Genomic DNA, 25,078 nt, shown 5'->3' with positions numbered 1-25,078 from the left:
TGTCAAGCGGTCGCCTACGGGCGGTTAAAAACAATTGAAAATTTTCAACAATCATCTCTAAAAGTGGTCGCTTACGAGAGGTGGTCGCTGACGAGGAGAGGTTCCATCTGTAGTGATTTGACTTAAAAAATTTGGGTATTTTGGAAAAGTGGTCGCTAACGAGAGGTGGTCGCCTACGAGAGGTAGTCGCAAAGGGAGGTTCGACTGTATTTAGTTAGGGTAGTTTACAATCAAAAATCAACTCTTACCTCGTTCGTTTCATAAAATGCTTCAAGTAAAAGAGAAAGAAAGGTAGCCTACCTGGTTTCGTCGTTGTAGGCTTCTTACTTGGAGTGGACGTTTCTGTTGGCTGGATTGACGGGGTTGGAGAAACATAAGAGATATTTGCCGTTCCATACAAAATCAAGGACCAGCCGTAAAGCGTACCTAGAACACAAAAAGACACCTTGCCATGTAAACACAAGGAGAAACAAAAAGATGAAAAACATGCCACCAGGCTATAGTACATAAAACCAACAGTGCTGCATCGGCGGACAAGTGAAATACTTGGTTGATCATCAACATAAATGAGAGTGGAATGCATGAAGAATCGTATTGATTTTGTGAATGTCGAATGGGAGACTTCAAAGGTAATAGACAATCACAGTAATGTTTATGCAAAACTAAAGCAGTGGCGAAAAGAAGGCCTGAAAACATTTCAGGCTTGAACTTGACTCGAAACAGTGTCGCCTGCAATACAAGTGTTGCTCATTTTCCGGGTTTGTAATAATCTGTTACAAAGTGACCAGTTCGCAGATGGATTGAAACCGCAGCACCGATATCGCAAAGGTCACGGGTTCGAATCCCATTCAAACTTCAATGATTACAATGCAGTTACACCAACACGCTCAGTCGCAGTTTGTGGTAACACTTCACCAAGACACCATATAAATCACACTATAACCCGGCTGTAAAGGACGTACTCTCCCTCACCCCACTAACGTTCTCAACTTTCCTTTCACTCCGCTTCTTAAAAAGGGGAGAGGGAGAAAGAAAGGTGACCCTTTCAACATTTTTGACTGCATGAGTGCATAGTTCAAGTCCTACTTCACACAAAAGCAATTCAAATAGCCGAAGCACATAGAGTTACTGCACTTAATTTGCTTCATGGTTTATATAATGGCGAGCAAAAACGACACGACAACGTTGCAAGTTCAAAATGCAGGGAAATTTCACTTGTCCTACTTCACACAAAAGCAATTCAAATAGCCGAAGCACATAGAGTTACTGCACTTAATTTGCTTCATGGTTTATATAATGGCGAGCAAAAACGACACGACAACGTTGCAAGTTCAAAATGCAGGGAAATTTCACTTGTCTATCGAAAGGTATCCACCTTTCACCCTTCCGGGCTAGCCTGTTTATAAACTGAAAAACATCCATTTGTACTCTTGTGCGAAGAAAGGAAACTGAGAGTGTAGTGGCTTGCCCATCAACACAATTACAGTGACTCCATTACTGAAACTCGAACTCGCACCAATCAATCTGGGCTCCCGAGACCAAATTCGTGAAGACCTCCCAAATTAAGGAGGCTTGCGGCAGTTTTTCTGAGGGTGGGAGTTTTGAAATTACAATCTCGCATACAAGATAAACTTCGATCTCCTTTATACTACGTATCATTTCAACATATGATCAAAGTTAATTTTCTCATCGGTTTCCAAGAAACAGCTATTACCATAGCAACGGAAGAGCATAGCCTCTCATTTTAAACATTGTCGATTATCTCGAAATCTAGTCAGACACTTTATGACGAAACTTTAAGGATTTAAACTACTCAATCTAGACAACTTGTAGGCGAAATTAAAAAAAATCTGTAAGAGCGTTTTCAAGTAAATAATGAATCAATTTTTACGGGGTGAGTTTTGTTTATTCCCCCATAATAATTTTTCGCCGATATCTCTTGCAAAATAAAACTTGACACTGTTACCGCCATAAAATCGTCAGACTTTATTTTGATTGTTTACATCTTAATGACATTTCGTGTAATCGGATATGACGTTGTTTTTTTGTTTTTTTTGTACCCGGATGAGAGCACATGGCATGGTTTTTGGAGAAATGTATTACAGATTGTAAGTTTTTTACAGCTAGTGTAAAAATGCTTGTAGTCATTAAAAAGTCATCAAAATGTTACCCGAGGTAAGAGATTTGAATTTGGGAGCCGCGGGAACATTTTTCTGGTCCTAAACGAACCGGATACGACGAGTGAATCGAAGAATTTGTTATGGAATCGACCGATCCGACCGATGGCGGTCTGCATTTGGAAGTGCGTGGAGCTATGAATACACAAATTGTTATCCTGAGAAACAAGCGAGCGTCTGTAAAGCGACGAATTACGAATACCATAAAGAAATTGAACAGTTCTATCGAGCAATTTGGAAGAAAGGCCATTATCCGCGGATATGTTCATATTCTGGAAGAATGTATAAACGAAGCACGTGTTCTAAATGATCGACTGGTGGCTGTTATTCCGGAAAACGAGCACGAAAAAGCCCTCACTTGGTACGAAGTGGAACTGGAGAGAGTTCAGGAAGTGAAATTAGAGGCTGAAGCCCATCTTGAGCAAAGAGCAGACGAAAGCGTTAGTGGATTGAGCTCGCTAAAGGCGAGTAAAATTTCGAGTAGAAGTGCTCATGAAATCCGAGCAAAGGTGACTTCGGCGGAAATCAAAGCAAAACAACTTGCTATGGAGGAACAGCGACGAAAGCAAGAGTTTGAGCAACAATTGGAGCTAAAAAGGAAACTTGAACTGGTCCAATACGAAGCTGAGAGAGTTAGATTTGAAGCCGAAGAAAGGAGAAAAACTCAAGAAGCCGAAGACGAGGCTGCACGCCTTGCAGCCAAAGCTGAAATCCTTGAAAAGGCAGCAAACACTGTTAGGTATGATCACGAGTCTTTATCTAATCGATTGCTTGATTTTGAGGATGATTCTTTGGAAATAATTCCTTCTTCTACTGCTGAACAGTGTGTGGTCTCTCAACCACCCCCTGGTCTTGTGAAACAAGCACAAACAAGTTGTGAAACTGTGTTGTCAACTAATAACACCTCGTGTACTGTTACATCATCCCCATCGTTTCAACAACCAAAGTTTAGTATCCCATTTGTTGGTCCTTTGAGTAAGTCAAGGCCTGTAAAAGTGCTACAGTCATGGATTGGAGATTTGCCTAATTCATGTTCTCAGCCTGACATTACACCAGTTATAGCTGACCAAAAACAAGTGATTTATGGCTATTCTACCCGTGATTGTCTTCCCAAGCTACAGCTTAGCAAGTTTGATGGAGATCCCTTGCATTGGTCTGACTGGTCATCAATGTTTAAATCAATTGTTCATGATGCTAATCTCTCCCTTAATGGAAAGATGCAACATCTTCAGAACTCTGTGGTCGGTAAAGCTAAGTCTGCAATTGAAGGGTATGGTTACAGTGGAGATTCTTACTACGAGGCACTGAAGGAATTGGAAAGCAGGTTTGGAAAACCTTCTCTTGTTGTAAAAGTCACGCAGGACAGATTGAGAAAAACTGCACGACTACAGAATGACAAACCCCATGAAGTGAGGAATCTATCAGATGTGGTGTCAACCACTGTGTGGACTTTCAAGAGGTTTGGATACGAGAATGATCTAGCAGCTGAAGCTAACCTTTCTCTTGCGGTGGATAAGCTGTCCCCAGAATTCAGAGTCAAATGGAAAGACTACATCAAGGCTGCAAACCAGCAGCTACCGACCCTGGTTGACTTGTGCAACTGGTTGAAAGGGCAGGCAGAGATCTATGATGATTGCTATACAAGGATATCAAGCCTTAAGTTCCCATTTCAGCCCTTTAAGAACAAATTTCGGTTAGGTATTCCCAGTGGAGGAACTGAAAGGCAGAGCACTTTCTCTGGTAATTATTCATCTCATCAGAAGCCTACAAAATTGTGCCTTTTGGGAGACGGACAGCAACATAACTTGTCTGATTGTTCCAAATTCAAAGCTATGAGTGTTGAGGAACGTCTCAGTGAAGTTCAGAAACATAAGTTGTGTTTTCGTTGCCTTCAATCTGGGCATTGGCTCAACAACTGTCCTAATAGGAAGCAGTGTGGTGTCAATGGATGTACGCGACCTCACAATGCATTATTGCACTCTATAAGGAGCGTCACCCCCTTGGAAAGCAGTGATTCCGTAGCAGCAACCTCATCCAATGAACATTCTCGCGCATCTCATAGAAACAGAGACTCAGTTTTGTTACAAGTGGTACCTGTAACACTTTATGGTCCAAAGGGATACTTCAACACGTATGCAATGTTAGACACTGGAAGCACATGCAGTTTGCTGTTAGCAGATGTTGCCCGTAACCTTGGTTTGGATGGTCCGTTAGAAAGCGTGTTGTTAAATGGAATTCAGAAAACATCAGAACTGTTGACAAGGCGTGTAAGTTTACAAGTCAGTCCATTGAACGACCTTGGTAATCGATTTGATGTGGATGGAGTCCTGGTAGTTGATCGCCTGAATGTACCTGAAAGAAAGGTGGAACTCAAGGAAATACAGGAGAAATGGCCACACCTGTTGGACTTAGAGTTGACTGAAGTTGCTGGAACACAGGTCACTCTACTTCTAGGCAGTGATGTCCCAGAGCTTATTGTGCCACTGGAAACCCGAAGTGGACCGAAAGGGTCACCAATTGGAATTCGTACTGAACTTGGGTGGGCTATTACTGGCCGCCTACCTGGTTATATTCAAGACAGTGAGTCAGTTTGTAAAGTTCATGTGGTGACTGCGGATGAAGAGCTCCATGAAACAGTGAAATCTTGGTGGCGGATTGAGAACTTTGGTTGCCGCTATGACTATGATACCCAACATTCAGTTGAGGATGCAAATGTCATGAAGTTTCTGAATGAGAAAACCCGAAAGGTGGATGGTCGATATGAGGTTCCGTTGATTTGGAAAGATCAGAACATCAGACTCCCTGACAGCCGCATTGTGGCAGTCCATCGTCTTAATGTTCTGGAAAGGAGACTCCAACGAGATCCTGAGTTAGCAGCTGCCTATGAGAAAACCATCAGCTCAGACTTAGAGAAAGGGTACATCAAGAAGCTGACTAAGGAAGAAGCAAATGCACCCGTGAAGCACAAATGGTACCTGCCTCATCACCCTGTTCTAAATCCCAGCAAACCTGGAAAGGTTAGACGAGTATGTGATGCTGCTGCTAAGTTTCAAGGCTCATCACTAAACAGTCATCTTCTGAGTGGTCCAGACTTAATGAACAATTTTGTGGGAATTTTCATGCGATTTCGAGAGGATCGGATTGCAATTTCTGGAGACATCCAAGCGATGTTTAATCAAGTTGCTGTCCCGCCAGAGGATCAAGTTGCCCTTCGTTTTCTGTGGCGTCAATCACCTGGATCTGAAGCAGAAGTCTATCAATACCAGCGTCACATCTTTGGAGCCAAGTGTGCACCAACTTGTTCTAACTATGCCCTTCTTAGAAGTGCAGAAGAAAATAAACTGCAGTTTCCAACTGCTGCCCTTGCAGTAAAGCGAAACTTCTACATGGATGACTTCTTCAAGTCCGTGGAATCGAGCAGCAAAGCTCTGGAGCTGCAACAGCAACTGGTTGCAATGCTGAAGCTTGCAGAATTTAACTTGACCAAATGGATCTCAAATGAGAAGGAAGTGATCGAGCGTATACCAGTATCAGAGAGAGCTCCCTCTGTAAAGGTGGTTGAAGAAGAAATTGTCATGCCCGTGGAACGTGCCCTTGGTGTCATTTGGGACACTAATTGACTGTTTTGTCTACAAGGTGGTTAAAAGGGACTTGGCAGACACGCGACGCAAAATTCTGAGTCTGATAGCATCATTGTTCGATCCAATTGGGTTCCTGGCTCCATTCCTGGTGCGAGCAAAAATCCTTCTTCAACAAGTGTGGCAGTTTGGTATTGGCTGGGATGATGCACCACCACCAGAATTCCTCATAGAGTGGTCCAAATGGCAGGAGGAACTGGAGGGGCTTTCAGAATTCTTTGTTCCCCGTTTTTATCGTCATGTTGTGGACAATCCATCTGTTATTGAGCTGCATGTATTTGGAGATGCCAGTGAACTGGCATTCTGCTCCGTAGCTTACTTTAGATTCAGCTATGCCAGTGGAGCTGTGAGGTGTGCCTTTGTTACAGCTAAGACGCGAGTAGCACCCAAGAAGCCGTTGAGCATTCCTAAGCTTGAACTGCAGGCCGCAGTATTGAGTGCGAGGTTATCTGCTGTAGTAATCAAGGAGCATGATTACAACATTGATTCTAAATACCTTTGGACTGACAGTAGCATTGTATTTCAGTGGATTCGTGGAGAGTCAAAGCGCCACCCCGCATTTATCGCTAATCGAATTGGTGAGATTCTGGACATGACGGAACCCAGTCAATGGAACCACTGTCCTGGTCCATTAAACCCTGCAGATGATGGAAGCAGGGGACTGGGATCGATCGGGTCAGAGAGCAGGTGGCTAAATGGTCCTGCCTTCCTACATCTCCCTGAAGAGAAGTGGCCAAAGGGGAATTCAAAACTTGAAGCCTCCAACCAACCTATGAATGACCTGCAAACCCAAGAAATGGCAGTAAATTGGACTGGTGCAGTGCAAGATTCAAGGCGTAAATTCATTTCTTTGGATAAGTACTCATCCTTGACGCGACTCCTCAGAGTAACTGCCTTCAGTTTTCGGTTTATTTACAACTGCAGACGCGCAGTGGCTGAACGTCGAATTGGTCTGTTGTCAGTTGAAGAGTTGGAGCAAGCTCGGAAATTCTGGATCCGCAAGGCTCAAGCAGAGTCCTTTCCCCAAGAAGTTGCCACTCTTAAGAAAATTCTACCCATTTCAAGCGAGAGCAAATTGGTTTCTCTTTCACCCTTCTTGGACGAAGAAGGAATGGTTCGTGTTGGTGGTCGGATTGAGAGAGCCAATATACCATATTCTGGCCGCCACCCTTTGGTGTTGTCACCTGAGCATGAGCTGACCGTCTTATCATCATAAACTGCCATGAGAAGCTTAAACATGAAGGCGTTGGACATGTCCGAAACGAATTAAGACAACAGTACTGGATTCTGCGCTGCCGTGCAACAGTACAAAAGATTCTGTATCAGTGCTCTTATTGCAGAAGGCGAAGGGCAAAACCAGAAGCACCATTGATGGCTGGCCTTCCCTCTGATCGTCTACAAGTTGCACCGGCATTCTCGAAAGTTGGAGTAGATTTCTTTGGTCCACTAAAAGTGAAGCATCTCAGGAGGGAAGAAAAGAGATATGGTTGCCTCTTTACTTGTCTTGTGACAAGAGGTGTGCATTTGAAAGTTGCGCACTCTTTGTCTACTGACTCTTTCATCATGTGTCTTCGACGGTTTATAGCAAGACGAGGTAAACCAACTGTCATCTACTCTGACAATGGAAAAAACTTCGTGGGAGCCAACCGCGAGTTAAAAGAATGCCTTTGTGAGTGGAATCAAGATCGAATTGCAAATACGCTGAGCCAAGAAGGAATTCAGTGGGTATTTAATCCACTCGCCGCACCCCATATGGGGGGAATATGGGAGCGTTTGGTGAGGTCTTGTAAGAAAGCCCTTGATGCTGTCCTGCGGAATCAAGTCCTCACGGATGAAGTATTAGTGACCGCCATTACTGAAGTTGAGTGGCTAGTCAACAGTCGTCCTTTGACTGAAGTCAGCTCTGATGTGGAGGATCTTGAAGCGCTGACTCCAAATCATTTTATTATTGGTAGAGCATCTCCTAATCTGCCACCTGGTATTTTTGCTGAAAAAGAGATATCGTCTCAGAAGCGTTGGCGTCAGGCACAAGTTATCACCGCCCACGTCTGGAATCGTTGGTTGCGAGAGTATCTGCCTGGTTTAGCTGTTCGCAAGAAGTGGTTTCAACCTATGGCGAATGCTAAGATTGGTGATTTGGTGCTTGTGGTAGACTATGGAACCCCGAGAGGCTCCTGGCCTCTTGGCAGAATTGTGAGAGTTTTCCCTGGCCATGACAATGTCGTGAGATCAGCTGAGGGGAAGACCAAGTTTGGTTTGATGAAGCGTCCTGTTGTGAAACTAGCCCTCCTAGAAGAGTGTTCGCCCATTAAACTCAGCCGAACACGGGAGGAGGATGTTACCGCCATAAAATCGTCAGACTTTATTTTGATTGTTAACATCTTAATGACATTTCGTGTAATCGGATATGACGTTGTTTTTTTGTTTTTTGTACCCGGATGAGAGCACATGGCATGGTTTTTGGAGAAATGTATTACGGATTGTAAGTTTTTTACAGCTGGTGTAAAAATGCTTGTAGTCATTAAAAAGTCATCAAAATGTTACCCGAGGTAAGAGATTTGGATTTGGGAGCCGCGGGAACAGACACTTTGTCTTTTCTGTAAAAGGGTCTTTCCTCTTAGCAAAACATTCTAAATTTATATTGAGCTTCATGGGTGTCTCCGATTTTAAGATATTTATATTTAAAAACAGTTAAAATAAAGCGCACATGAAAAAAAAGGTCCTATTTTCCATAAATCGAGATATCTTTAAAATGCCTCCACGTATTTTTCTGTTAAGTTACAAGCGGTTAAAGTAAGAATTCTTTTCCATATCCAAGCAAGTTTTAGGCTCAGGAACCGAAATTGGTGTTAGATAAGAAGGCTGAATCTTGGTTAAGTTTTGAGTCGTTATTCGCTTTCTCCGAACAAGAATTTAATTTTGTTTGTCTCAGTATATTTCACTGCTATTCACGTGCTTTGGATATTTATCATAACGTGAAGTCGTGCAAAAGGTAAAATTTACAATGGAAGACTTGAGAAGCAGGAGCATACATTTATGTAAATTTTATCTTTTGCACGACTTCACGTAATCATAAATCTTCACAGCTAGATCTCGAGACAATCGACAATGTTTAAAATGAGAGGCTATGCGCTTCCGTTGCTATGGTAATAACTGTTGCTTGGAAACCGATGAGAAAATTAACTTTGATCATATGTTGAAATGATGATGCAGTATGAAGGAGATCGAAGTTTATCTTGTATGCGAGATTGTAATTTCAAAACCTCCTCCCTATGTCCAGAAAAACTGCCGCGAACCTCCTTAAGACATGTCTAAAAAATTATTTCTTGACAATAGTCAATTGTTAGGCATGCAATAGGGCTTCGTGAATCTGGCCCCAGGGCCAGGGTGTATATTGATGATTTACCGGACGAGTGAAATACAATTCAGGGCCCAGTTTCTCGAAGCATGATTAGCGCTAACCCGGGTTAAATACCATAACAACCTATAGGTTTTAAAGACTCTTAACAAATGGTTAGTGCTAACCATACTTCGAGCAACTCAGCCCAGAGGAATATCTTTTACTTCCCCGAAGAGAGCCAGAGGAAAAACTATGGTGATAATGATATGTCGGCCTTTACCTGTACTTGGGTATCTTGTATCCAGATCAGCAATACTAAGCTCCCATTGTCCTATGGGACTTTCTCCCCAATGAAACAAAGTTGTCATGACCCAGTCTGTCAGATTTTTTATTCTCAGGAGATTGTCAAAATTACGCTTTCGGGTCATTGGAGAAGTTGTGCCACTAGGCGCCGTCAACTGTAGCGACAAGTCTCCACGGCGAGAGAAATCGAGATTCACTTTAATTTGAACGTGTTCAAGGTGATTTATCAGGCAATTCCTAAATGTTATTGAGGCTGTACCTGGGATTGGCCTGAAATTGAAAAGCAGTCATTTGTAATCCTGACGACAACCTGTCTATCCTTCACAAGAGGCGAGAAAAAAATATACAGAGAAAGAAAACCAAAGGGATTATGATAAACAAGGCCATGAACATTGGAGAAAAACACAGCACCCACGGAACAAATTCTATTTATATTCCTTCTAATGGTAAAAATACGTCGGCTTGTAGTATGGCTTCGTCATTTAGTTATAAGAGGTGAAAAACGCAAGGGAAGTCAATGGGACGGGCATAGTCAAATTTCCATACAGTACTATCAAGTTGCCACCATAAGCATGACATAGGGTCTTACCATTAACGAACGTGCATTCTCGTTGGCAGCACAAGTTGTTTAGAAGACCATCAAACCTTCGGTTTATTTTCTATGCATCATTGCGAATAGGTATTAAAGAAAGAGCGAGACACTCAGGTGTGAGGTATGTAACCGACACGAAAATTAGAAAAGCAAAATTAAAAAAAAAATAATGGGCATTAATAGAAAAGGGGCGTCTCGGCTTAATTATTAGATTTTCTCAAAAGCTTAAATAATCCTTGGATCAAATAGTGCACTAACAACAACACAACACAGTGACGCAGTTACTTGTTGATATCGTCGCCTTTAATCTCGCATCTCAACTGAGGAGGCACTCTTGTCCAGTTCTGTGCCAGACGCACCATCTTGCCAGCATCCATGAGCCCAAAGCCATAATACTTGCTGACGTATAAACCAGCTTCGTTTTGCATCCAGTGTCCTCGTTTAAGTGGGATTCCTGCGATTCCTGGAGCTCGTCTTGCGCTGTAAACTATGATATGTTGTACGTCACGCCATGTTAAGTAGGGGCTGAAAAAGAAGAGGTACGTTGCTGAGCACGTGATGTGGTAACTGATAAAGTTTTCCAGTTTAGACCGCCTCTAAGTTACATAGTAATTCTCCTGCGCTTCTGTAAAAACCAACAATAATTACTTGTCTATTTAGGTAATAGAGACGGACGACTAAACTAAGGTCCTTGGCCTCCTTCAGACTTAAACTAAATTTTTTTTAGATAGTGAGAAGATAACAATTCCCCGTCTCTAGCCTTGGCAAAAATGGAAAGGTGCAAAATGAATTCTAAACTCTCTGTTGTGAAGCAAACAGCGGGTCATAAATACACTCTCACGGGCGAGGAGTAAATTACGCGTAATTGGTCTGTTCGGCCAGCCGTCCTCGCCTATTCAAGTAAGTAAACAAAACAGGCAGCCGTACTTAGCTTGCAAGGTCAAAGCAATTAGACCTGATGCCATGGCAGTAGCTGCTGACGTTGCTCCAAAATCATCGATACATCCTGCCTTATTATCAGCAGTTACCTGTATATCAAGGAACAATCGTTACCAAAAACGACACCCCCAAAAAACAAACAAAAGCCAACAAAATTAAATATTAACTGCAAGCGCACAAGCGTTTTCACTTTTGTTTATACTTACGACTTTTCCAATCCGATTTAATGAATCCCTACTGTACGCCGTGGCCAAGATGCCAGGGCATTCCTCTGCGTAGCTCGGTTTGGAGCCATCAGAGTTCACACCATTAATAGCAATAGTGTAAATACTGCTAACATAACCGTTATACGAACAACTGTCTCCTGTGAAGCCACCATTTCCAGCTGCAAAGGTGTAGATAGCACCCAGGCCACCGCGACCCTGTAAAATAAAAACAACAGGCAAAACAAGATAGCCTCTCGAAAGGGAAAAATTTCTTGGCTTTTCCAAGAGTTACAGTCCATATTTTGTCGAGTGAATTCTTTAGAACTCGACCTCTTCACGTCATGCTTTACTTGAACCCAGCGTTTATTCAGGGATCAGCACGTTACTCAAGAAAATAAGCGGGAAACGTATAACGGACAAAGGGTACGTGGTTTAGGCGGGCAGGTAAGAATCTTCCTTTTGGTAATATATCCTCAAGTTAATAAGAAAAAGGAATAAAACGCTACGAATTTAACTGGCCACTACAATAATTCAAAAAACCCAAGAGACAAACGCCTTTGCCACGTACTATGAACCGTACGTTAGACCTTGTTAAAGACAAGCATCACGTTTTATCAATTGCATGTTAAGTCCTTCATATATCTGTACCACAAGTAAAGACCAAAAATATTTTGCAGATCTACTCCAATCAAATATTTACATCCAACGTATACCTGATATAAATGTAAACCTCCTGATTAGTATGAACTCGAACTTAACAATTTAGTCTTAAAGCCTCCAAATACATTTGGACTCGTTTTGAGTTAAGAATTCACACACTGAATACAGGTACACCCATATACAGTAAACACTACTTCATACCAAACCTTTTCTATGCCATGTCTTATAGCTTCACTCGTCAGTCGTCCAGGACCCTCAATTTCCAAGCCCATGTCCCCAGGCCCCCAGCTGTTGGAATAGATGTCAACACTTTCTATTTCATGGATTAAGGCCTTCGACTCCGTTACATCAGTAGACATGCCCTCATCATCAAAAATGCGAATACCTGGGGCAAGAGGAGATATAAAATAGCCAGATGACAAGCAAATTTGTCCAAACTAAACAGGGGTCTGGAAACAGTTATTAGGATTAACTGCTTTCAACATCAAGGTTGCAACCTTAACTACAGATTTAGACGAGAAGAAAAGGTAGAGACAAAGTATCACACTTAGGTCACAGGTAACCTACATAGCTAGCTCTTTACTGTGGTTTCCGCGGAATAAAGTGACTAAGAGTATTGCAACTGGGATGAAAGTCCTGGCGTATTCAAAATAAATCGGACCAGGCAAATCGGACGGAATGATTTCGTTTCAGTCGCTCCGATTTATTTTAATCTTTGCACCTATAAGAAAAATTTACTCTCCAAAGCGTTCGAGTTCTTTGTACTCCTTTGTGTAAAATTCTGGGCGAACGAAAGTCAAGGGTTTGGTTCGTTTTTCTGCATTCGTTCCTTTGAGCGACGCGGCGGAAAAGTCGAACAGTTACAGTCGGCAGAAGATTTTTATTCTAATGTTGTATAAGATAAACAGTAATCTTAAAGGGTCGTTTCGATTATTATTGAAGTTGACATGGAAAGAAATTACAGTGCTGGACTCAATGTTAGCTTAGTTAATATCGCTTTCAAATTATAGCGCGCTGCGCCGATCCAGTCTACATTATTACCATGAAATTATTTCTACCTTTGATGATATAGCAATGATGCTACGAATGAATCTGCAGCTTACTAAGCAAATGAAGATTTTAATTTATTTGCCTGTGCTAATAGTAAAAAACGAAGGAACGCCGCCTAGAAAACTATACAGTTTATTACGTCTCTTCGCAACGTTGTTTACGTGAATCGGGAGAATAAAATCAAATAAAGCTAAAAAAAACTTACGTGTTAAGGTTAGACATCCGTAAAAATCAGAAACATCCCTTCAACAGATGCATGCATGGAGAAAACAAATCCTCCCGCTTCTTTGTTTCACAATAAAAGCTATGCGAAGAGTCAACGACGAGATGTTACTTTGACTGAGGCGACAGACGATTTTCCGATTTTCCTTTCCACAAGAAGACTGTTCTTGAAAATATCCACATAAATAAAGCGAAATGATATCATGCAAAGCTAATGACACGAAAAATAGTGATATTCCAGGAAATGAGCTCGATGAATGTGGATTTTTTCGCTATTTAGTGCTCGCTGGTTATTTTCTGAATTTTCTACTGTCCGAAATTCAGCTCGGTGCGCAATGCCTCATGGGTGAAAGTGGGCCTTTACCTGATAATACAAAGTTTGTAAATTGATATAAAAACAAGTAAACAATTACCTGCAATTTTCGCATTGTATGCCAATCCCACACCGCACCTACTATTATTGGCAACACCAGCTATGACACCAGCACAACTATTGCCGTGGCTGGAAAGAGACAAAAAATACTGAGGAAACATCCATGCTTATTAAAACCTTTAAAAAGGTATCAATTCAAATAAGTTTCAACAGAACAGTATGCTAATAACGTTTCTAGAATTCAGAACTCTCTAAACCTATTAAAAAAACAGACCATGTGTATAGAAAATCGTAGGAATGCGATTATATATTATGAGCACAAGTTTTGAAAGTTCTCACATACGGTTGTGAAATTTGAGAACTGTCGAAGCATCACAACTGGGCCAACAAAATGCAAAAAATATATATATAAATATATTTGCTGTGACTCTCACGCCAAGCCCTCCCAAATCCCTTTCAATTCTTTTCTCACCAATCAATTACAATCCTTACACAGGCAAACCAAACTTGAAAAGTTTTTAAATTTAAGCTTAAACTTGATAGCTAATAAGTTGGTTGGTTTTCTTTGTTCTTTTTAGGGAAATACTGTCAGTACCCCAAGATTAAGCCATTAGATGGCAATGAATACAATTTTCCGTTCATTTCCTTCTCTTTAACTTTCCATTCACGTTAACATAGAGGCCATGTGGAATGACGTATTTGCAATTCATGACATGGAATGTTAAAAACTTGAATGTTAAATACTTGTTTATACACAAACAAATTATAAAGATTTATTTAAATATATATTACATATTTCCTTTCTCCAGGTCATGTAATTTAGACAATAAAAAGTTTCTCACAGTCAGCCTTGAGAGATCTCATACTGACTTGGGGACTTTGTCGACCCCCCAGCTTAGGGTTGAAGTTAACTTCAGTTTATTTTCATTCGCTCATTATTGTCAGAAATTCTTCTCTTTTTTTATTTGCAGGGCCCCTGTCGACACCAGCAAAGTGCTGAAAGGACCACGTTGCTACAATATAGATGACTTGGCTTGAGTTGATCAACATATTTTGTTTTGGCCCGAGAAAGCAAACTGACAGTCAGCCATTTTGTTTTTATATTCAATGCCCTCTTGTCTAAAACTCGTACTAGCAAATCAGAAACTGAATATTCTGTTGAGTATACACTCGATTGAAGAATGGTTGTCCGATAAAAGGTGTAAACCATGAAATATAAGAGCAAAGAGCTGTTTGGGAAACGTTTGACATATGCTGCCCTGATAGAACAAAGAAACGCGTACGGATTTTAAGGCTTAAACTTTACATACTTCTTGCGGTGGGCTAAAAACACGAAATATGCCATTTTTATTAGATCAACCCATAATTCCATCAGGTCGCATTGTTCCACTTTGCACGGAACACCGTTATTTCAATCGAGTGTATACGATCGTAATACAACAAAGTGCACACTAAGTTAATTAAAAATTAAATTAATGCTCATTTAACCAATCTCCGAGCCTGTCCAGTAATGTCTAAATTTACTGCCTCATTCCTAAAATTGGTCCTAGCAATGATGATGATGATGATGATGATGATGATGATGATGATGATGATGACAACAACAACAACACCAATCATCACCATGATCACCATCATTCATAATCATCAACAAGCTTGTTGAAAGTGTGTTGAATCAAATTTAAATTGGCTTAAACTTTCATTCAACATCGCTTCAACATTTCTATTGTTCTTGAAAATGTTGAATGACATTGAAATCGTTTGAACACTTCTTTCATCCAACATTTACCCAACATCCTTCCAACTTTTGTTGTTGGAACAATATTGAAACCGTTCAAACGGGCCTTTAGACTACGTGGCCACTCACCCTGGCACTGGTTTCCCAAAAGAAACGTTCGTTCCATCCACATAATCATAGCTAGCCCTAAAATTCTGAAAAAGAAGTACAAGTAAATTAAAAAAATGTGACTAAATACTTAGCTTTTGTCAACAATACTACAAAATTATCATTCCAAAAAGAAATGGGCTTGTCTTTGACCAGCTTTCTTTTATGTTAGGAGGTGAATACCAAGCCCGCAGTTCACCTCAAGCATTACTGAATCACTTAGAAATTTTAACACTAGTACTGTAAAAGAGATATACATGTAAGATGACAATTACATAGTTTGCACGTAGTTCAGGATGGCTGCCATCAACTCCATCATCAACTACTGCCACCAGAATTCCTTTCCCTGTGTAGCCAGCTTCCCACACAGAAGCTACATTATATGTTGGTTTGCTAGATCCAACAGGTCTTTCCTAAGGAATAACAAAACTAAAACTCAGAAATGCCTTATGAAGTAATAGTGAAACTAATGTTAATAATAGTTTAGTATAATTACTCAGGTGATTATAGATATTTGTTGGCTTTACACTACAAGCTAAGTTAGTTTCAAGCAAGCACTTGATTCAAGTGCACTTGAAAATCTCATGTCTCACTTTAGAAAACTTGGCTTCATACCTGGTGACAAAGTATACACTTGAAGCACAAGCTGTCAATCATCTTTCGCGGTAAAATCAGAAATGCGATTGCTCGCCGGAAAATCATGGAGCCTTTGCAACGGAAAAACGTTTTATGTTGTTTACTCTTTATTTTGTCTTTAATTTTAACTCAGAGAGTTTTAACATTACAGGAAATGCATAGGTACTTCATTGTTTACGAGTACTTGGCGACAACACAAAAGAACAAGCGACATGTTTTGTATTTGTCGAGAATGGTTCAGCAACGTGGTTTTCGGCATGGCTTCGTCCACAAAATTAGTTTAGACTGCTTTTAGCTAACTGCGACATGGATCCGCTTTGGAAAATGCATTTTCGCGTGACTCGTCCAACGCTTTGTGTGATTTGGTGCGCGGAGTCCTCAAACTGCGAGGCGTATCTCCAGCCATCCATTTTGATTTTTTTTGGATTGATTTTAGTTCACGGCAAAATGTTTATCTGTCCTGGCACCGCAGCACGTGGTTTTCAGTTGGTTTCCCTTTTCCTATTGGTCAAGTACGTTCTCAAGTGTGGTGTTGGCCATACTTGGCGGCGTACTTCGGCTTCTTTGAACTACGAACGTTTCCATGGTCACTAAGTAAAGTTCAAGTTGGTAGGTTTTACCCCTTCACACTCAAAGTAGGTTTCAAGTGCACTTAGATTATACTTACAAGCTCTAGTGTGAAGCCCCCAATTCTATCGATCTCATTGGTCGAGGATTGCGTCATATCCTGCTATAATCACCTCGCGCGAGTTGATTATTGTGAGAGTATTAATTTGTAAGATGGCCGTTTCGCGGTTTCTTGATGCTTCCGAGGAAAGGAAAGATATCATGGAAGAAAATACAATTCCGAAAGGCACTTAACATGCATTTAAGTCCAGGCTGACACTTTTCGAAGGCAAGACATGAAAGTAATCTTTTATGTGCACCGGTATATTTATGCGTGTTAGTGGGGCCTAGAAAGGAAAGTTTTTGTCCTATGCGCAAAAATATCTTTTAAAATTGCAGCCACGTCGTTTTCAAATTTCTGAAGCGGTAGATCGAATATCTCGGCTAAGAAGTATTCGACAGTTTAAACGGTGGAAATTGTAGAGTTCACGGAGAAGAAATTACGCTTTGTGGGACAGATTGCGAACCCGAAAGGTCATCGATAATAAGCTTAATTATTCGAGTCCCGGCCACGACCGAGATAAAATTTCTCTATTCTATCGAACATGAAATCGATGTTTAGACCTCGTACGTTTTGGTTTTGGTGAGATTAAGCCGACGGTGTTGAAAAGATCGAATAGGACGAAATTGTGGTTCATTAGTTAGCAGGGATTTCTGGCCAAATAGAAGTAGAAGATACGATGGAGAAACGTCTGAGGGTGTATGTGTATGTTGTTTTTGACGTGCAAAGTCGTTTGGCTGCAAATATCATTGCGCCATGGACACTGGATGGTTTGACACTATAAAGGAATGATTCATAGAAAACGTGAACCAAGTCTGTATCTGTGTGGCTCGTTCATCACGTTAATGTTATGATAACGGAATGACGTCGAGTAACGTAATAGAAGTGCTGTAGAACAATTAATCACGTTATCTTTCGGACTAAAACTATTCAATTTCCTTAATCGCGCCGGGAAAAATGTTTAGAAAATCTGCGATGCGTACTATGGAGCAAAATAGGCCGCTTATTAAGCCTTTATGGCTTTCTTGTATTTATAAATATAGGGAATACATTTGTTACTGAAGAAGAATACCTCATGCTTCACACGGAGATAGTTTTATAATCCTTACATTATCACCTTTGATCTAGAGACAGGAACCGATATAGATATCCATCGCTTTCACCGACACTGAGGGGAATAATTGTTTTAGTATATACCACACAAGCTGAATAACTAGTGGACCAAACAATTATTTTATTTCTGACAATGTACCCACAAATGGTATGGAATTTTGAAACGTTGCGCGCCACGCGGTAGGCGATTTCTTATTGTAGAAAGTCCCGTCTTGCTTTCTCGCAAACAAATAAAACTTTTGGAGACAATATTATTCTTTACTTCCTACAGTGTCATTTCTTCGATTTTTCTGGAAATTCGCCTTGTTTTTGAAACCATGCTGAAAAATAGAAGACGTTTCATTGTTTTCATTGTAATTTTAGTGCTCGGCAGTTTTCGTAAACAAGGGATTGTATTTTTATTGTTCGCCTTAGAATATGAGGTTGGAAAGATTAAATAACTTACCATTTAATGCCGTCAAACCAAACTTTGCTGCCATTTATGTATTTTTTTTAACAGCCGCCTCGTTTATCGAAATAGTTTCCTCTTAACTTGACTTAACTTGAAGTAACCGTGGCGAAATGGGAAGTCATCTTGTTTCTCTTCGGCTGCTCGGAGTTGAATAGTACTTGACCAGTCGCCTCCGAGCTAGCCAATCAGCGCGCGCGAAAAGTACTATTCACTTGTGTGGTATACACTAATGAAAAATATTCAATGTACAAATGGTTTCTGTCTCCAAATCAAAGGTGAAAAGGTAAGGATTAAAGCCCGGGAATTTAATCATCCGTATGAAGCACAAGGTATTCTACTTAACAAATGTGCAAATAATGCAATACTATCTGGTGGTTACTTATTGCCTCACTATATCTCTGTATCTATCGATTTTGGGGAGTTAGCGATGCTTGAGGTTATCACTGCTAAAAGATCGTAGGCTTACGCACCACGCGGTCAAATATGGCCCGAGTTTAAGCTGGTAACAGCTTCTTGTTCACATTTGCATTTCCATTTATTTGTACGTTTAAATATAACTGTGGGTAAGAATTTGAATTCCAAACACACAGTAGCTTAATTTATAGAACAATGGCTAATGTACTTGTTCATTCGAATGTCAATGATTGTTCCAGATTATCACACGACTGCCTTGTTCTGCTCAAAAACTTCACAGAATTCAGACCATCGTTGTATCAATTTGAGAGAGATCACTGGGGTTATAATTGCAGCTAGAAACTTGAGATACAAGTTCCATGTATCTCCAAGCGAGTTGTGTTACCTTTGCCCTCTTCAGAGGTCTATTGCGTTCTGTTCTGTTCTACGATTTATGTACCATATACTTTGGTTTTTCTGTCTTCCATTCATGGCTAATTAGTTCATGCACTTGTATTCTCATTTTGGTCAGAAGTCGAACATAAAAATTCTCAGTCCAAGATATCTTATAGCATGGAACTCAAACTCAATTTATTAGAGGTATATTTTGGCAATTTGTTTAATTTGTTAGACAATAAGCGATATCCGAGTGTTACAATTTAGGCTGCTTAATTAATGATGATGAGTCAGTCTTTCCTAATTAAAATGACATGTCTTTAAAAAATCCTCTTATTGGATAACATATATGCAGACAGCGATTAACATTGACATAACACGGAAAAAGGGGTAAAGATATTTAGAAAAGGATGTTACGGAGAATGACTTACAATGTACCACTGGTCTTTAAGCATAGGGTCTTCAAAATGGGTGGACAGGAGTTTATACTTTCTCTCCTTCTGATGCATGAACCATTTAATCTGAAAGCAAACATAAAAAATAAAAATTTAAGAATAAATTCACATAAGACTCAAGAATACGAGGACGGTTTGGGTGGCATATGGTGGCCTAGAAATTAAGTTAGAGCGCAATGGACTTCTTATGGCTGAGTGGTCCAAGTTTAGTGCTTGTTTTAGATTCACTATCTTGTATCCTTGGGCAAGACCCTGTCTTTGGTGCTTTTCAATCAATAAATCAACCGTTTATCTGTCTAGTCGTCTGTCTGACGGTCTGTCCGTCAGTCACCCAATCAACCAACCAACCACCCGGATCGATCGGTCAATCAACCAGTCAATCAATCAATCAATCAATCAATCAATCAATCAATCAATCAATCCATCATCAATCATACCGTGCAGTTTCTTAATTATTGATACCTAGAAGCATTTGGCACCTACATGTAGAAAGTCCATAATTTAACTTACGTCAGTGGTTTTTACCTTCATCAAAGGGGATGTAGTTATATTACAAGTAAAATTTATCTAGTGTCATGTTTACCCAATATTCAAAGTGGGTTCTAAAAGACATATTAATAAATGTAAGTAATATATAATTGCTTTCGACGTAGGAGAACGCAATTCCTAATGGCCAGGACGATTTGACATTCCAGAAATTCCTGTAAGGACACCAAAATGTCATCCCCGCTAAACTTTTTCAGGGACATCGCTCGGTTCTAACCCCGGTCTCAGCCGAGAAACTACATATGGACTTCTAACGGCTTCCTATTCGCTCGTGCAAAGAGTCACCTTGTTCTGTTGTGAGTTTCAAAGAGTCACGTTTGTCTTTTCGTGTTTGGCAAGCTGTTTCTGTGAATTTCAGTTCCCCGGGATTTATAGATGTTTGGATTTCGCGTTCAACAAGCCGTTGCTGCGAGGTTATGATTTCAAACTATCCACCTTCGATAAAGAAGAGCCATGTTATCGTACTAAATCATCGAAAATCAGACAAAACAAGCACTGGTATCGAACGCACATTAGCAGACTTCCTGCCAAATACTATAATTATTTTTTCCTTAAAAAATTAACAGGAGATCTGCTCATACAAATCCGTTGAATGTCTCCTGTTCAAAGCATTATAAGAATAAAAGCAAACTCATATGTGAGGTTTGGATGTCTACCCTTGCTATTGGCATCGACGATTTCCTCCCATTCGGACTCCTTCATGGCTAGAATAGATGTAATTTTTCCATTGTGGTAGCCTGGAAACGAGCAACGAAAGTTGAAAACGAGAGCCTCTCTTGATTTGCTTTATTTGTGATTAGATTATGATATTACCGTCCACCGCCTTGTGCTCGCCTGATTTCGTTCTGTTGTTTCGTAATTTTGATGGCTTTGCATTACGAAAGACCAGCCATAAGTTCTAAGAACTCATTTCTTACGGCACCCCATTGAAATGATCAGCTCTTTTCAGCAAAAAAATACTATAAACCGCGTAAATATTCCTTAACTCTAATAAATGCAGAAAACGTGATCTAATCAGCAAACCACTCTATCAGAACAAATAACCAGTGGCTAATGCTTCGGTTTGCTGGTTTTATTGTCTCGAGAAAAGAGTTTAACTTGGGTTTTTGCGCATGTTATTTCTTAAAAACGAAGCGGTAACCAGCGAAATAAAATACAGAGCAATGTTTCTTGACTAAAAATAAAGTTTACATGCCAAATTTTAGTTGCTTTTGAGCAAACCAAAAAAATGACCAAAAATCCAGGAGGACGTTCTTGCCCAAAGCCCTTCAATTTATCTTTTGTCCATCAAATATGGCTAGTGCAAGCACAAAAACCTGTGAGAATAGCTAAAACTGAATTTTTACCAGTCTGTGGCAAGTTAGCTACTGTAAGTTTAAAGAAGCCCTGTTTAGAATCAGTAATTGCATTTTAGTTAACAATTTACTGACTTTCACTTACAAGAATTATATATATGTGATGTAACTAGTCTCACCTTTGGCTCCAAATTCAGCCTTCTGTCAATTTCAGACGATACTTGAGTCTTTTCTGAACTTTTCTTCATTTCAGGTCTTTTAAAGACATGATAGTCCTGGAAGAGCTGAGAATTCATTTTAAATTTAGTTTTTCAATGGTAACATATCAGTTGAGAGTTTCTTGGTAGACTGTCGATAAAATTAGCTGTCACCAACACTGAAGGTGGACAAACACCCCACAGTCAACTGACAAATGACCAACAGTTTCAGGTTAGGGTTAAATTTAGCGTTGGCTGACTGTTTTCCATAAGCCAGAAAAACTGTTGGAGACTTCAATCATCCAACATTATAGTGGTACAGCTAATAAAATGTTATTTATGCTGTTAATACATTAATTATGCATTCTGTGTTCAGTAATCAATTTAGCAACTAGGTGCTTTTAAAGCACTCTTTTGGTCGTTTACTTTTAATTAATGATATAAAAGCATTTGCATCGACCTACATGTGCTGACCTAATAACTACTAATTATTTAATTGCAGCATTTAAAATTATTTGTACAGTAGTCATGCTTACCGTCTTGTTATTAATGTAAAGTTATTTTTATGCTGACTTTGAACTAATGATCTTGTTTGTTAGAGAGCAAAGGAATGGCTTTGCCCTTTCTGCAAACGATTTAATGTTTCCTATAACCTCGAGAATAAATCAATGTTAACTTTACTGTCTCCAGTCTACCAGCTGAGAATGTCACAAAAGAAGGACACCCCTGGGAAGTGGAGTCTTGATTCACCAGTTAGCCCTACAGGGTGGGGGAATTCATTGAAATTACTACTCTTTATTTGTTAATTCATCCGCTATGTCGCGGGTGTGGGGTGAGGGGGATGGGTGTGCCGGCAGCAGGGAAAACAACCAACTAGTGTATATATGAGTGGAGAAATAAGTGAAGGTTAAAATTGTTTGTGACAAGTTCTTTTTATTTGATTACTGCCGTAACAGAACTCAAGCGAACATGTAAGCACGTTTTAACAGCAGTTTCACAGTTATTAAAATTCAGACGAGTGAAAATCAACGCAAAATTGTCGACATTGACTTTGAATGCTTCTGCATTACGTTTCAAACGTTATAAGATTAAGGTTTTAAGGTTTTTATTATTGTGCACTATTTCGATGGCTCACAACAAAAGGAAATTACAATATATAAGAAAAGTAATATAAAGATAGCATTAAATTGCATAAATGTGAAAGTAAAAGGTGCGCAGTGACCAAAGGAGCTTAGGCTTTCGAGTTGGTCACTGCCACGTGCAATTAACTGGCTTATAACGTGCAACTAAACAGCAAAAAAATTAAAGAATAATAAAAGTGCAATAATAGAAACATACTACAATTTTTACATAAAAAACAATAGGAATGATAATTAATAGTGAGGGCAATACCTTTTAAATACCAAATATTCATTGGGCATTTAAAAAGTACAATTTGTACTGCTTGTAGAAGCTATTATATGAGAGCTTTTTTAATTTAGTCGGAATTTTTTCCCAAATTTTTGACCCAGCAAATGCTAAAGTGGCAGCTCCGTAGTTATTCATTATCCTCGGCCGATGAAAATTAAGGTTTGATACAAATCTGGTGTTATAGCTATGAACTTCAGAGGCAAGAGTTATATTTTAGTTGTATATGCACAACCACTAACTTGAATATCTACCGCCTCAATGCTAAGCCAAGAAAACTATATTTTTGCAGAGAACCTATTTGATATCTGAGCTTCTAGGAATGCAGACAAAATTTGGCATGAAATCTGCGACACAGAGGTTTACTGTTCGATATATAGCGTGTAAAAAAAATCGTTGTATAGACTTTGCACATTTTTTATTTTAGTGACCAGAAAGCCTTGTTGAAAGCCTCGAATAGGTCAAGATTGTGGTCAAAGTTGACAGAGATTACACGCAAAATAGAAGGAGAAAATACGATGGAGAAACATTTAAGGATGTTCAGAGCTCATTTGCGTATTATAGGGGTGTCTGGAAGTTGTTTTGCTGTTTTTATAGAAACAATGATTAAGACTGAGTCAGGGAGACTGGACTAGGAGGGGGATACATGCCACGTCTCCGATTTGGATGAAACTTGGCCAGATGAACGTACCCACCCAAGAACTCTAATTCATTGAATAGGCTGCCTTTGCAACTTTTCCCTTGGGAAATACACCACCCCCTTACCCCACTTTTTTTTGTTCAAATCCCAAAAACTTCCCCTTAAATTAGTTTATTTTCAAAAATAAATGTGGCTCCTGTTTACAAAATATAATGAATTTTACTGTTGTTGCATGCGAATAAAGACTGGACCTGTGTTACCTTACAGTACCACTTTCAAGTCATTTAGAGTGACAGGTGCCATGTCACGAAAGATTTGAGAAAGTGGTAAATTAGGTCAAATTCTGATCCAAATATCACCTAAGTTCAACATTCTTTTTCAAACCAATTTGTACCACAGTTCAGACCCGTCCTTATCCTTACACAATCGAGAATAAAATTTTTGGCATCTGTTATTTTTATCCCTTTGATGACCAACCATTGACCGGAGCTTCTCCAGACATTCAGCAAAGTGCAAAGTGGTAGTATAAACAACCCTATTTGCAGTAAAAATACACAACTAACAGGGTAATAAAACCAAGGCCCTTTGGTCTTAAACCCCAAAACAACTTTCCAAATTCAGAAAGCATATGACCCAACTTAAAGATATTTACCAAAATTCGGTGTCCGCTATTTTGCCTCGGAAAACGATAAGTTTCTCGTCATGCATGGGATTCGAATCCGCACTTAGGCCGAAAACCGGAAATGACGTAGAAAGAAGAACTCACCAAACCTTTTCCGGTTAGATTCTCCTGGATTTCTTCAGCAAGATTCTGTAAATGGCTTGATTTTAAAATTCCAAAACGAAAATGTATAGTCCGTGTTTTGTGGAAAATTCAATAATAACGTATCGATTTATGGTCGCTTGATGCTTAATTCTAGTAACAACGGTGAAGGTCTACATAATTGGCATTTCTTTCGGGTTTTGTACGGGACACACGCGATTCGATTTGTTTGCTAATCGTGCGACTTCTGCTCACTATTCTGAAGACTGTTCTCAATCAGAAATTCTCATAGCTGTGTCTGCAGAAAGATCAAAAAACGCCATTTCAACCTTGTTTTAATGAAGGACTATCAGAAAATAAGAGCATAGACCCGATGAAGGACAGCACGTCTAATTAATGAAGCCGCTCGTGCCAGATAGATCACAAAACAAGCTCCTTCATCAGAACTAAGGTTTACTGTATGTTTGAAAAATAATAATTAAAAAAAATTGTTATTGCAGTGCAGCCTGAAGAAAACTAGCATTAGCCGATAATGATACTGCTTACCTTTCAAACACGCGTAGTATCGCAGTTATTTCATTAACCTTGTTCAGTTCAGAACGCGACTGTCATCTGTATACGCGACGGGGCAAAGTGACCAACAATACCGTTTTCTAAATCAGCGTTACATCAAAGGTTAAATGCCTTATTTTGCTTTAAAATGGAAAAAAATGAAATATTGCCAGTCACATTAA

General features: G+C 39.8%; 1 protein-coding gene across 3 annotated transcripts in view; it reads right to left on the bottom strand.

Annotated features, from left to right (window-relative positions):
- LOC146448393 (proprotein convertase subtilisin/kexin type 6-like) overlaps window positions 1-25,078 on the bottom strand; it is a 28,864-nt gene that overhangs the window by 1,924 nt on the left and 1,862 nt on the right. For all 3 annotated transcript variants that reach the window (XM_085102618.1, XM_085102619.1, XM_085102617.1), the window contains exons 2-12: window positions 21,517-21,621; window positions 19,473-19,562; window positions 15,661-15,798; window positions 15,368-15,432; window positions 13,541-13,629; window positions 12,062-12,240; window positions 11,196-11,411; window positions 10,978-11,078; window positions 10,336-10,575; window positions 9,436-9,728; window positions 301-426 (exon numbers count right to left, since the gene is read on the bottom strand). In XM_085102618.1, the coding sequence (XP_084958744.1) occupies window positions 301-426; window positions 9,436-9,728; window positions 10,336-10,575; window positions 10,978-11,078; window positions 11,196-11,411; window positions 12,062-12,240; window positions 13,541-13,629; window positions 15,368-15,432; window positions 15,661-15,798; window positions 19,473-19,562; window positions 21,517-21,621 (1,642 nt within the window). The remainder of the gene's footprint in view (window positions 1-300; window positions 427-9,435; window positions 9,729-10,335; window positions 10,576-10,977; window positions 11,079-11,195; window positions 11,412-12,061; window positions 12,241-13,540; window positions 13,630-15,367; window positions 15,433-15,660; window positions 15,799-19,472; window positions 19,563-21,516; window positions 21,622-25,078) is intronic.

The sequence above is a fragment of the Pavona decussata genome, unplaced genomic scaffold (genome assembly GCF_977016875.1).
Source record: "Pavona decussata unplaced genomic scaffold, jaPavDecu1.1 SCAFFOLD_944, whole genome shotgun sequence".
NCBI lineage: Eukaryota > Metazoa > Cnidaria > Anthozoa > Scleractinia > Agariciidae > Pavona > Pavona decussata.
Note: the sequence above shows the minus strand (reverse complement) of the source record. Positions and strands in the feature narration are given on the sequence as shown.